The sequence below is a fragment of the Salvelinus sp. IW2-2015 genome, unplaced genomic scaffold (genome assembly GCF_002910315.2).
Source record: "Salvelinus sp. IW2-2015 unplaced genomic scaffold, ASM291031v2 Un_scaffold3054, whole genome shotgun sequence".
NCBI classification, from domain to species: Eukaryota; Metazoa; Chordata; class Actinopteri; order Salmoniformes; family Salmonidae; genus Salvelinus; species Salvelinus sp. IW2-2015.
In genome coordinates this window covers 56,961-71,389 of record NW_019944346.1, presented here as the reverse complement: position 1 = coordinate 71,389, position 14,429 = coordinate 56,961, and the positions used below count along the sequence as shown (strand labels likewise).

The 14,429-nt window shown below is 43.9% G+C and overlaps 2 protein-coding genes across 3 annotated transcripts in view; one reads left to right on the top strand and one right to left on the bottom strand.

The window, feature by feature from the left end:
• LOC112075267 (long-chain fatty acid transport protein 1-like) overlaps window positions 1–2,891 on the top strand; it is a 6,364-nt gene extending 3,473 nt beyond the window's left edge. The window contains 7 exon segments of the mRNA XM_070440840.1: window positions 56–265; window positions 477–603; window positions 799–936; window positions 1,089–1,253; window positions 1,900–2,022; window positions 2,025–2,045; window positions 2,189–2,891. Coding sequence (XP_070296941.1) covers window positions 56–265; window positions 477–603; window positions 799–936; window positions 1,089–1,253; window positions 1,900–2,022; window positions 2,025–2,045; window positions 2,189–2,382 — 978 coding nt within the window. The 3' untranslated portion in view covers window positions 2,383–2,891.
• Window positions 2,892–4,562: 1,671 nt separating this feature from the next.
• trim35-13 (tripartite motif containing 35-13) lies at window positions 4,563–10,045 on the bottom strand. 2 transcript variants are annotated; one of them, XM_024142290.2, is made up of 6 exons: window positions 9,654–10,045; window positions 6,797–6,892; window positions 6,412–6,642; window positions 6,246–6,268; window positions 5,403–5,521; window positions 4,563–5,249 (listed from the first exon to the last, which is right to left on the bottom strand). In XM_024142290.2, the coding sequence occupies exons 1-6, from the start codon at window positions 9,990–9,992 to the stop codon at window positions 4,708–4,710; spliced, it is 1,350 nt and encodes a 449-aa protein (XP_023998058.1). In that variant the 5' UTR covers window positions 9,993–10,045; the 3' UTR covers window positions 4,563–4,707. The 2 variants fall into 2 exon arrangements, with proteins under 2 accessions (XP_023998058.1, XP_023998056.1); XM_024142288.2 differs by lacking the exon at window positions 9,654–10,045 and adding an exon at window positions 7,831–8,406.
• Between the last annotated feature and the right edge of the window lie 4,384 nt (window positions 10,046–14,429).

The window sequence follows — 14,429 nt, the reverse complement described above, 5'->3', positions numbered from 1 at the left end:
AAACCCGCATTGAATTTAAATCTGATGTCTATGCTGTTCCCCATCCGTCCACTAGGTGGTGCAGTACATAGGGGAGATCTGTCGCTACCTGCTGTCCCAGCCGGTGCGGCCATCTGAGAAGGGTCACCGRGTTCGCCTGGCGGTGGGGAATGGGCTGCGCCCTAGCGTCTGGGAGGCCTTCACCGAGCGCTTTGGGGTGGCCCAGGTTGGGGAGTTCTACGGAGCCACCGAATGCAACTGTAGCATCGCCAACATGGACGGCAAGGTAGGGGTCATGGGCAATGTTGTCAACTGCCTCAATCAACAAGTATGTAAATAATAGAGAGCAATATATTTTTGCTAATGACTGAAACTTTTATAGAGCCACAATACAATGTGGTATACCTCAAGGACCTATTCTTGGGCCATTATTATTTCTTATTAACATAAAAGGATCTGTGGTATCAAATACTTTTTATGTCTTCTCCACTGACAAGGTGGGAGCTTGTGGGTTCAACAGCCGCATCCTGCCMAATGTGTACCCAATCCGCCTCATGAAAGTGGATGAGGAGACCACGGAGCTGGTGAGGGACAGGCACGGCCTGTGTGTGCCCTGCCTTCCTGGTAAGTAAATRGGCACCGATATCGAAAATCTAAATTTTTAGACACKATATCGATAAATATAGGACTTTTACAAAACCAACTTTGTGAATGTTAACCTGGGTAACTGTAAAGCATGTTGTGAAAAATGTATGTAAAAAGGGATTCATAACTACACTTGGATAGATTGACCTCTCCATGTACGACTCCTCTCTTCAGGGGAGCCAGGGCTGCTGGTGGGAAGGATCAACCAACAGGACCCGCTACGGAGGTTTGATGGCTACGCCAACCAGGACGCCACCAGGAAGAAGATCGCCAACAACGTCTTCAAGAAAAATGACTCGGCATATCTGTCAGGTAAACCCACAGGACCTTAGTGTGATTAAACAATAATTATGGAGTTAATGTTTACTTTGATTATCATACTTGGAATTAATGCTATTATATCAGTCCTTATCTTTACCACAATGTAATGTGTCATTAACTCACCTTTCTCTACCTCCTCCCAGGGGATGTGTTGGTGATGGATGAGCTGGGCTACATGTACTTYCGGGACCGCAGTGGGGACACKTTCCGCTGGAGAGGAGAGAACGTCTCCACCACCGAGGTGGAGGGAACACTGAGTGGTCTGCTGGGCCAGGCCGATGTGGCTGTGTATGGGGTAGCTGTACCAGGTGAGATGACGTTCACATTATGTGCACCATGTTACATGTATGATAGTGACAGGAGGAGGAGGTATCTCCACTTAAGGCCCAGTGCAGTCAAAATTCTGTTTTCTGTGTTTTGTATCATTGTATAGCTGATGAAACAAACTCTGTAAAAGTGTTAACAAATTGACCAGTGCTATTTCCTGATAGTTGCTGGTTAAATATAATCTACACAGGAACTTCTAATCAGCAGGTTTTGCATGGGTGGAGTTTCGGCATGCCTGGTGACACACCAGGTGGTAATTATAGTTAATATCAACCAATAAGAGTTCCAAACCTCTCTGCCAGTAACAGCTAGTTTTCAGTTGTCTCCTTCCACAAACCACTCCCAGGCAAAATTCTTGCTTGAGAATAGTTTTTTGCTAAAAAAAAAAAAGAACTTTTTTTTTATAAGAAATATCACTATTGTACTTAATTGTTACCGAAATTATTTGATATTGATGTAAAAACGCTGAATTGGCCTTTTAAATGTTGATTTGACAGCATTGTCCTGTTAAATAAATGTTACAAATCGGCCAGTCAACAGGAGGTTGAGTGATTAGGAAGACTTGTCTTTGGCCCTTTGCAGCATGTGTGTTGTGAAAAGCCTGACGTGTATGTTTGTCCCCCGTAGATGTGGAAGGGAAGGCAGGGATGGCTGCCATCGCAGACCCAACAGGGACATTTGACTGTGATGCGTTCCTGCGAGAGGTCCAACAGGCCCTGCCTCCTTACGCCCGCCCCGTGTTCCTACGCATCTCCCACAAGTAGACACCACAGGTGAGTGGACTGGACACAAGGCTAATTCTAATGTGAAATCGATAAATTGTATTTTTTATAAGCCTTGCATGAAGCGTCTAATGCTCATTCCAAGAAATATACAATATATTAATGACCTATTTTCTTTGTTTCCCTCCTCCTAGGTACCTTTAAAATCCAGAAGACGGTTGCAGAGGGAGGGATACGATCGCGCTTATCAACCGACCAGATTTACTTTTTGAACTCCAGAGCAGGGCGTTATGAGGCTGTGAATGAGGAGCTACACAGTGCTATAGTGGAGGTAGAATGGCTCTATAGATGGACTACTTTAAGCTGGGTTTACACAACACGTTTATGAGGCTGTTTGAGCCACAGCTTGTTGTAGCTAGTTAAATCTAATCACATAACTGTTTTCGGCGAGACAGGTGGTATGGACAATCTCACGACAAGTGAGTACTTGTACGTGAGTAGTGTGTGACCCCTGTCTGTGCCACATTGTTAGGATGGCACCACTACGTTGGCAAGACAACAAAATACTACAGGAAAGACGGTGGTTTAGTGCGAGAGGCTCAGCCATGTTATGATCTTGAAAGTCATGTAGTGCACACCCGGCTTTAGGAAAGTGACTGTCGAGGTGTCAGATACTGGAGACTGTGATATGTGATAAGCCTTATCATGCCGTTATAATACATTGTAAGACTTGTCATAAGCATGCATGACCCCTTATGTCTTATCAACTCATAATGATCCTGTCTAAACATCCGGCAATTTTTTGTCAGTTGATATTTTCATACGTTGTGAAAAATAACATAGTATTATAAAGGCTAATCTGTGCTTGGATCACGTTATAAAGCATTACACCTGCAGGCTTTAAGTAGTGTTATTGGTGAAGTCTCCATGTATTAGTGTTTCTCCCTACACCAGCCCCCTGGATCTAGTCTAGATCAGGGGACCGAAGGGCTACTGATCAATCAATAGGGAAACCTTAGAACTGTTACAAAACCATGTTTTATCAATAACGTMCAAGGACAAGGTTGGATGAGGGCTTTTTCCCCCTTTTTTATGTCTTCATTTGTGTTTCTTAGTTTAGCCAAATGAAAACGTTCAAGCCTTCAACACTACAATGCACATAGAGTAGAGCAAGTTTTCACTTGAAACCAGGATGTCTGTTACAATGACAGCATTTGTCTGTTTGTTACAATGAGAGTGTAAAAGAGATGAGAGCTGGGACTGAATATACCACAGTCGTTGAGATACCAGTCTCTGGAAGAAGATGGTGTTCCAGGCTATTTGCTCCCAACCTTGTAATAGTAGTGTGCCACCATGTAAAGAACAAAATAGTGAACAGGTTTTTAGCAATASTTGCGTGTCCATGTTGGATGAGGTGTTGCTGCCTGTGTGCTAGTMGTATGATAGAACATGTCACAGCTGAACATGCCTCTTATTCCAAACACTAACTGTAGGAGTTTTGATTGCRAGATTACWTTTTTTTWAATGTAAAACTAAACCTGATTACGTAACATGTTTGAAGTAATGGATGATATGCACTGACTGACCACTCAGGTTCACACACATTGATATTATGTGCCTTGTGGGAACCCTGTGGAAGCCCTGTGTGTCCTGGAACTATTGGGGGTTTATGCTTAACCTGACTAAGGAACTCCAATACATAAGAAAGAACATTATTTAAACAATATCTTGAAAATCTGTCAATTAGTCAGGGATCATGGTTGCCCTATTATTATGTAATAAAGCAATTTCTCAGAGTAATATTGTAGATAGAATTGATTGGGAACATTATTCTAGCTCTCCATTTTCATACATTTGTTTAGGTGTAACTCAAAATAAAGGTTTGTAAAAGACACCAGTGTTGTTTTACTTTGTGATTCAGAACAGAGTTATAAGGGCTCTGACATTCTAGGACAAACTTGTATCTTTTTAGGGCTGCTAACTAGTTTCAGGTCTACCTATTTCAAGACTTGCTACTTTTCAAGTCAACATGTACACTGCCTGTCCAAAACATTAGGAACACCTACTCTTTCCATGACACAGACTGACCAGGTGAAAGCTATGATGCCTTATTTATATCACTTGTTAAATCCACTTCAATCAGTGTAGATGAAGGGGAGGAGACAGGTTAAAGAAATACTTTTATGCCTTGAGACAAATGTGTATATGTGCTATTCAGAGAGTGAATGGGCAAGATAAATGGGATATGGTAGTAGGTGCCAGTGGCACCGATTTGAGTGTGTTGCAACGCTGCTGGGTGTTTCACACAACAGTTTCCTGTGTATATCAAGAATGATCCTCAATCCATCACCCAAAGGATATCCAGCCAACCTGACACAGCTGTGGGAAGCATTGGAGTCAACATGAGCCAGCATCCCTGTGGAATGCATTCTACACTTTGTAGAGTCCATGCCCTGACAAATTGAGGCTGTTCTGAGGACAAAAGGGGTGCAACTCAATATTAGGAAGTTGTTCCTAATGTTTGGTATACTCGGTGTATATCATCTGTAGACACAATACTCACAAACATAAGACCATTACATGCTTTATTCCAGACTGTCCCTTCCAAGTGATCAGCCTTCATCATCTAGGACTAGGTGGTAAACTCAACTGGATCTATCTGCAAGTAACTGAGCCTCCGCTGCTTGTTAGTAATGAMCCCCCATGGAGCCCTCTAGAGCACCACAGCAGCAGACAGCCTGACAGGCAGCAGTCTCAGAGGGTGTTCCTTACAGGCAGTGCAGAAGTAAGGAAACACCCGGGGTGAGATGAGGTCTGTAAACGTATAGAGGGGCGTCCTCTCCCGGGGGTCAAAGAAGGTCACCTTGCCCCTGTCCATRTCCAACACTACCCTGATGACYTGGGGCTCCTTCCTCATCATGGWCAAGGGCGCCCAYGGTGCCGTGCACGCCTTGTGCTCGCCGTTGCGGAAGCGTATAGTCCAGAAGCCCTCGGCTGGCGTCAGCACRTGCTTGCCCTTCCTGTTGATGGACTCGCTGGCCACGCCTACCACCCAGTATGTGTTAGCCTTTACCTCTACCKCCCAGCTGTGGCGGCCAGAGCAGAACCCCTCAGAGCCCAGTAACTCAGCACTGATGTCAAACCTCTCGGGGTTGTTTGGGAGCTTGAAGACCTGGGAGCAGCACTGGACCACGGTCAGATCCTCAGACAGGATGAAGCAGCTAGCGGCTGTGTTGGGGTCCAGAGTCACAGGAGCTGGGGAGAGAGGAGAAGAGATRAGCCTCAAATGGAAGACAGAGATGATAGAAAGGGCAGAACTGAGATTAAATTAAATATATRGAATAACTTTATTTCCTGTGAGGAAAAAGTACAGTCACTTCTACCGACTCATATTTGATTAATACTCACTATATTGAATGATGCTCTTCATCTTGTCCCAGATGTTGAACTTTACAGAACCCAGGTGCTTTGCCACATCAATCAGAGTTCCAGGAATCATCTTTGGATCCAGCGGCATATGCCAGGTTCTGGAATGACGACATTCAGTGATGAGTCATATCCTGTCTATTATTCCAGCGAAAATATATCTTCTTTTACCATGAAATTGATGTATGATGGATTGTAATCATATTTATTGCTTATTTGTGTCAAAGTAAAGTTCATTTTAACATGATGATCTGTTTTGTTAAAGGTAGACTCAGTGAAATGACATTGCCATGAGCAGCACTGCAGATATTGCGATAAGTGAGATGCAAGACTTTCACACAGTCATACACAGTATCTATGTGTGCATGAGTTCGCTTCATGCTGTTAGAGCGTGGTAGGGACCAAAACAGCTAAGAAGTATAGCCTCGCGCTTCAACGCTCTTAGTTGTTGTATGCTGTTTACTTTGTGCACTCCGTCATACGCTGAGTCTACCTTTAAAGGCTCTATTCAATCAGTTGACAGCTCCAACACAGTTACACCTTCGACACCGCCAAAACATCAGCAATGCAGGTTGTTGCTATCGCTGGTTAAAGATTGATCTGATTGATTCTAGGCCTAAGTCAAGATAATAATTGAATCTGGAAACACACATTAGCCTTAGATGTGTCTGCCACATTCACTAGCTAGATGACTGTTTTCATTAGTATATTATGGCACATGAAAGTGAGGCAGTATGGGTCTCTGTCTATTTTTGTATTTTGCCTCTGTTAGCTCATGACATCAACCCATGGGTCAAACGAATGGCTATTCCTGACTCCACTTACCTCTTGATGATATCCTTGTAGTTCTGAAAAGCAAGTAAATGTATCACTTTTAGATGGACAGCTACAATATTCCACATGCATGTTATGTTTCTATATTTTTGTCTTTATTTTGCTTTGGGAATTCCCTTTGTACTGTAAGTAGGGTTTAACTTCATACTATGTATACCTGTAAGAATGGGATGTCCTGMGACCTCATCTCTTSCTCTACGGTTCTGATGGTGTTTGAGAGGGACGTCAGTTCGTTGGACATCTCCTCAATCTTCTCCTTTAGAAGCAGACTCTTCTGATCCTCCTCTGCCTTCAGAACATTCAATCTGGCTGCCTCCTCATCTCTCAGGAACTGGCGAAGGGTTTCAAACTCATCCTTTATCTGCCTTTCAGTATGYTCAACCTGGTTCTGGAATTAGACATGTTTAGACATGAAAGACCTGAAACACTCAATGAACCCAGGTTACATTACTGATGATGGTTCCATGAGCGTTAGAAGATGTATTGATCCAGAAAGGACGCCATCAAAATCTGTTTAAAGTGCTAGAAATACAATACCCCACCTTGATGTGCTCTGCCGTTTGATCACAGACGACCATGGCCTTCTTGAACAGCTGCAGCTTCTCCTTCAATGGGGTCAATGCAGTCTTGAGTTCCTCCTGGAATGTAATGGCAAGATATTTACACTTTAACACATACTACAGGGTCAGGCTGGCCATAAGCCAGGCTGTCAACAGCACAATGTGTTGGTTTCATCTGTCAGGTACCGCTGCATCGCAGCCCCATCACAGCATTCAGCTGCATGTGTAAAAGTTCCCAATACCCCCTTAACTGGAAGATCCAGATCAATTGATAGCTGGACCTAGCTAATGCCACTGCAACATCAATAGAGTCTGGATCAYGTGACTGAGTGACAGAGAGGGTGGAGACGATGATGAAACAAGAGACTACACACAGATTCAGAAAGTCAACGTGCCAAAGCAATGTGGAAAGTTTGGACATTGAGTTTTCTGCATTGAGGCACACTCAAGCTCATGATCCATGCTCTGTTGATGTTGTCTGAGTATTAAATTCTAACATTAAAAGGTTTCTTGTTCCTAGAACAGGGTCAAAGACAGCTGGTGGGCCAGGGGAGGAGGGGAATGTAGAGGGGTACACTTGAGAGACCTGGGATCTGGTTTCATTCCTCCCAGGGGCCCAAGCATTGACCAACCCAACATATGAATCTATTAATAGAATGATCARCTTTTCCAAACCCCCCTGTTAACCATCCCACTGTGTCAAAGATGGTTTCTATAACACACACGTTTTTACAAAACAAAAGTGTCAAACTAAAAACTTAAAAAGTAATATATTCCTGTTCATGATGAAAGAAGTGCTGCTGGTTTAGCGACTTGTGAAAGTTTTGGGCAAGTTATTTGACAATGCGGGCGGTAAAGGATGGCAGCCGGAGGTTAGAAGAGACTGGACGTACAGATGAAAGTTAGTTTCCCTCTGACAAGCAAAGTTAAGAGCGAGGGTATGGCTGATGAGAGACACATTCAGTGACAGTGACACTGACGGCACAGTGAAGACAACCAAGGTTGTGTTCGCCTACCTTACAGTCGTGTGCACCTTCCCCAATGGGGTAGAGCCTGTGCCCCTTATGTACCGCCGACGTCTGGCACGCAGCACAGATGGGCTGCAGATCGTCCAGACAGAAGAGTGAGAGTGTCTCTCCGTGTTCCTTACACCCCATAGGGTTATTCCTGCTGCTCATCTCCTTCCTGAAGGACTCGCAGGTCTTCTCCAGAATGGTGTTTACCACAATCTCAGTCATGGAGGAACGTCTCCAGCATAGAGGGCAGAAGTGGCAGTCGTCCTTACCATCCTGGTTACTCCAGCTGTCTTGAAGGCATGTTTTACAGAACCTGTGTCTGCAGGAGAGCACAACGGGCTGGTTGAAGATAATTCCACAGAGGGGGCAGGAGAGCACAACGGGCTGGTTGAAGATAATTCCACAGAGTGGGCAGGAGAGCACAATGGGCTGGTTGAAGATAATTCCACAGAGGGGGCAGGAGAGATTGTCTTCGCGGTGCCTGGATACCATTCTGCCTGTCAGGTTTTTAAAACAGGGCTGGAGCAGCAGCAGGGTCAGATAAGGTTACTATGCTCCTCCCACCGCTGTTGCCGGGGTTCTCTGGGGTCTACCTCAATTAAACTTGAATGCTKAAAGGAAATGAATATGTCCATAGGGCTTCCATCTGCTTGAGTAGTGGATATGCAAATAAACACCTCCCACTGCATGATAAATCACAGCTATCCACCAGATATCTTTGAAGGAAGACCAGAGAGCGAGTGATAGTCCCATTTAATTGATGCAGTGTTCTGAGATCAGTGTTGTTGGAAAGGGGGGAGATTGGCACGTCAGAGTGATGATGCAAGGGGRTCTGCCTTATACAGCCAAAAACATTTTGATGAGGGTGATGCAATAATCATTTGATCATTTAATAAGTCACAAGACTGGTGGGGCCAGTGTATTCCATAAGAATGATACGGTCCATCTGGGACGTCTGGGAAGAAACACAATAACCAAGAAAAGATGGGAAGACGGTGAGTATTAATAGAYGGAGAGAATGTATTAGGTGGGAGGGAGGAGGGTAAGAAAATACCCCTCCACTGACCCCTGCAAAGTTTTCCACAGTCCAACTTAGCCTTGACTAAGTGCTGGGTCTAACATTTGACAAATCCCTGTCCTAAAAACAGCCCAGGGTCCAAGATGTCTTAAAAAACTAAATTGTTGTACAAACGGGCCATAATCTACAATTTTCTTCTATTTTGACCTAAAAAAGTCAATTTAAGTCACTATAAATTACTAACCTGCATTTGTTGGTAACACTTTACCCAAAGCCTACAGGTATAATGCATTATGATGTGGTTGTAATGCATTTGTAAGACCTATAATGTCTTAAAAGGATAGTTTGCTTTTTAAAAAGTTTAGCTCATTTTCAACCTAGGGTGTTGTTGTTTCTGGATGTTACTAAATAAACAGCACGCTCATTTAAAAACGGTTTGGTGGAAACAACACCCTAGGGAAGTTGAAAATAAGCCAAACTTAAAAACAAAAGCAAACTATCCCTTTAATGTATTCATTTTGTTGTTCTGTCCAGCTTTCTGGTGCYTGATGCTCTCATTCAAATCAGAATCATGGGTTTTATAAGAGGAACATCAAAACWGCAACACTTTTGGGCACACTTAGGGACTATTTATTGGGGACGAAGTCATTAAAGTTTAGTGGCATTTAGCTGARTGTGCATTCTGGTTGCCGAAACTATTATTATAGTAACCTAATAGTTTGGGTAGTGGGAGTTAGCCCACAAGGATTAACTCCTGCACTGGGAATAGATTTAAACACTAAATAGATTTGCTGTCGCGGCTTACCTTGCAGTCCACCACTGCCTCAGCTATTGGGTACACTTTGTGATCCTTATGGTCAACTGACCAATGATAATCACAGATAGGCTGCAGGTCTGTGACACAGAAGATCTTCAGTTTGTCCCCGTGTTCCKCACACGTTCTCTGAGGACCTCCAGGGTAGTCGATAATGCACAGAGGACATATTTCAGAACCCTGCTGCTCCCAGAACTCATCCAGACAGAGATTGCAGAAGCTACAGCCACAGGTATGACAGCTGAGAACCACGGGAACAGAGAAGACCTTTCTACATACAGCACAGGAGAGATCATCATCCTCCAGGAGAGTGGAAGCTTTGGCCTCCATTCTCCCACAGAGCTAGAGCTGGAACTCAGGTATGCATCTATAATAGGCCGCAGTTGCTCAGATATGGTTACGCTGGCCTGTGAGCCTTCGCCCCTCTGGCATTTATTTTATTCAAGCTTTGTAAATCAAGTGTGAACTTTATAGTGACATTGAACAGCAGCCCAAGTGAATATCTACAGTGCCTTGCAAAAGTATTCATCCCCTTGGCGTTTTCCTATTTTGTTGCATTACAAACTGTCATTTAAATTGATTTTTATTGGATTTCATGTAATGGACATACACAAATAGTCCAAATTGGTAAGTGAAATGAAAAAAATTACTTGTTTAAAATTCAAAATAAAAAACGGAAAAGTGGTGGCGTGCATATGTTTTCACCCCCTTTGCTATGAAGCCCCTAAATAAGATCTGGAAGCAACCAATTACCTTCAGAAGTCACATAATTAGTTAAATAAAGTTCACCTGTGTTCAATCTAAGTGTCACATGATCTTTGTATACAGTGGGGAGAACAAGTATTTGATACACTGACGATTTTGCAGGTTTTCCTACTTACAAAGCATGTAGAGGTCTGTAATTTTTTATCATAGGTACACTTCAAACTGTGGAGAGAGGAATCTAAAACAAAAATCCAGAAAATCCACATTGTATGATTTTTAAGTAATTAATTGGCATTTTATTGCATGAACATAAGTATTTGAATACATCAGAAAAGCAGACTTAATATTTGGTACAGAAACCTTAGTTTGCAATTACAGAGATATTACGTTTCCTGTAGTTCTTGACCAGGTTTGGCAACACACTGCAGCAGGGATTTTGGGCCGCACTCCTCATACAGACCTTCTCCAGATCCTTCAGGTTTCGGGGCTGTCGCTGGGCAATACGGACTTTCGGCTCCCTCCAAAGATTTTTCTATTGGGTTCAGGTCTGGAGACTGGCTAGGCCACTCCAGGACCTTGAGATGCTTCTTACGGAGCCACTCCTTAGTTGCCCTGGCTGTGTGTTTCGGGTCGTTGTCATGCTGGAAGACCCAGCCACGACCCATCTTCAATGCTCTTACTGAGGGAAGGAGGTTGTTGGTCAAGATCTCGCGATACACATGGCCCCATCCATCCTCTCCTCAATACGGTGCAGTTTGTCCTGTCCCCTTTGCAGAAAAGCATCCCCAAAGAATGATGTTTCCACCTCCATGCTTCACGGTTGGGATGGTGTTCTTGGGGTTGTACTCATCCTTCTCTTCCTCCAAACACGGCGAGTGGAGTTAGACCAAAAAGCTCTATTTTGGTCTCATCAGACCACATGACCTTCTCCCATTCCTCCTCTGGATCATCCAGATGGTCATTGGCAAACTTCAGACGGGCCTGGACATGCGCTGGCTTGAGCAGGGGGACCTTGCGTGCGCTGCAGGATTTTAATCCATGACGGCGTAGTGTGTTACTAATGGTTTTCTTTGAGACTGTGGTCCCAGCTCTCTTCAGGTCATTGACCAGGTCCTGCCGTGTAGTTCTGGGCTGATCCCTCACATTCCTCATGATCATTGATGCCCCACGAGGTGAGATCTTGCATGGAGCCCCAGACCGAGGGTGATTGACCGTCATCTTGAACTTCTTCCATTTTCTAATAATTTGTGCCAACAGTTGTTGCCTTCTCACCAAGCTGCTTGCCTATTGTCCTGTAGCCCATCCCAGCCTTGTACAGTCTTCAATTTATCCCTGATGTCCTTACACAGCTCTCTGGTCTTGGGCCATTGTGGAGAGGTTGGAGTCTGTTTGATTGAGTGTGTGGACAGGTGTCTTTATATCAGGTAACGAGTTCAAACAGGTGCAGTTAATACAGGTAATGAGTGGAGAACAGGAGGGCTTCTTAAAGAAAAACGAAACAGGTCTGTGAGAGCCGGAATTCTTACTGGTTGGTAGGTGATCAAATACTTATGTCATGCAATAAAAATGCAAATTAATTACTTAAAAATCAATACAATGTGATTTTCTGGATTTTTGTTTTAGATTCGTCTCTCACAGTTTGAAGTGTACCTATGATAAAAATGACAGACCTCTACATGCTTTGTAAGTAGGAAAACCTGCAAAATCGGCAGTGTATCAAATACTTGTTCTCCCCACTGTATATACACCTGTTATGACAGGCCCCAGAGTCTGCAACACCACTAAGCAAGTAGCACCACCAAGCAAGCGGCACCATGAAGACCAAGAAGCTCTCCAAACAGGTCAGTTGTGAAGTACAGATCAGGTTTGGGTTATAAAAAAATATCAGAAACTTTGAACATCCCACAGAGGACCACTAAATCAACAAAAAAAATTCATGGAAAGAATATGGCACCACAACAAACCTGCCAAGAGAGGGCCGCCCACCAAAATTCACAGATCAGGCAAGGAGGGCAATAATCAGAGAGGCAACAAAGAGAACAAAGATAATCCTGAAGGACCTGTAAAGCTGCAAAGCTCCACCGTGGAGATTGGAGTATCTGTCCATAGGACCACTTTAAGCCGTACACTCCACAGAGCTGGGATTTACAGAAGAGTGGCCAGAAAAAAGACGTTGCTTAAAGAAAAAAATAAGCAAACACATTTGGTGTTCGCCAAAAGGCATGTGGGAGACTCCCCAAACATATGGAAGAAGCTACTCTGATTAGACAAAATTTTAGCTTTTTGGCCATCAAGGAAAACGCTATGTCTGGCTTAAACCCAACACCGCTCATCACCCCGAGAATACCATCCCCAAAGTGAAGCATGCTGGTGGCAGCATCATGCTGTGGGGATGTTTTTTATCGGCAGGGACTGGGAAACTGGTCAGAATTGAAGGAATGATGGCTGGTGCTAAATACAGAGAAATTCTTGTAGGAAATCTGTTTCTGTCTTCCAGAGATTTGAGACTGGGAAGGAGGTTCACCTTCCAGCAGGACAATGACCCTAAGCATACTGCTAAAGCAACACTCGAGTGGTTTATGGTGAAACATTTAAATGTCTTGGAATGGCCTAGTCAAAGCCCAGACCTCAATCCAATTGAGAATCTGTGGTATGACTTAAAGATTGCTGTAGATCAGCAGAGCCCATCCAACTTGAAGGAGCTGGAACAGTTTTGCCTTGAAGATTTGGCAAAAATCCCAGTGGCTTGATGTGCCAAGCTTATAGAGACCTACCCTAAGAGACTTGCAGCTGTAATTGCTGCAAAAGTTGGCGATACAAAGTATTGACTTTTGGGGGGTGAATAGTTATGCACGCTCAAGTTCTGTTTTTTTGTCTTATTTCTTGTTTGTTTCACAAGAAAATATATTTTGCATCTTCAAAGTGGTAGACATGCTGTGTAAATGATACAAACCCCAGAAAAATCTATTTTAATTCCAGGTTGTAAGGCAACAAAATAGGAAAAATGCCAAGGGGGTGAATACTTTCGCAAGCCACTGTAATTTGTGCCAAAAGAAAACCTGAACTGGAAAATTATTATCATTCGTGATTAAAATTAACTACCTTTTGAGAATAATATTATCACCTCAGACAAAATGTCAAAATCAACTGAGGGCCTCCAGAGTGGCGCAGCGGTCTAAGGCACTGCACCGCGGTGCTAGAGGCATCACTACAGACCCGGGTTTGATCCCAGGCTGTGTCGTAGCCGTCCGCGACCGGGAGACCCATGAGGTGGTGCACAATTGACCCAGCATCGTCCGAGTTAGGGAAGGGTTTGGCCGGCCGGGATGTTCTTGTCCCATCATGCTCTAGCGACTCCTTGTCGCCAGCTGTACAGTGTTTCCCCTGACACATTGGTGTGGCTGGCTTCCAGGTTAAGCAAGCAGTGTGTCAAGAAGCAGTGCGGCTTGGCAGGGTCGTGTTTCAGAGGACGCGTGGCTCTTGACCTTCGCCTCTCCCAAGTCCGTACGAGAGTTGAAGCGATGGGACAAGACTGTAACTACCAATTGTATATCATGGAAATTGGGGAGAAAAAGGGGTAAAAAGTACAACAAAAAATCTACTGAGATCAATTTCCCTGACAGAATGACCCCTCTGAAGAGCAGCATGAAATAAGTACAGAGACTCGTCAATGATGGACTCCAGCTACTATGCAAATGTCCACCAGCGCAGACACTGGGACGCCTCTGATTCCCAGGTACTACTGACACATACACCCACACACACACACACACACACACACACACACACACAGCCATCCAATGACAGAGACAATCAACTGAGCCCACATATGGTGGTTCATCCCACCCTACAATATAGCTGACTGAAGAGACTGACATGAGTGACCGACTTCACACTGACCCAAGGAGGAATGGGGGCTGAGGTTAAAAACTGGGTGTTACTGCCCAAACTTTTAAGGTACTCAAAATGTTGGATAAATTATGCATGAGACATAAATAGCCTTATCTTTAGGCTATTTTACAACTTAATGTTAGATGGTTCCTAACCCTGAAAGTAGTCTAT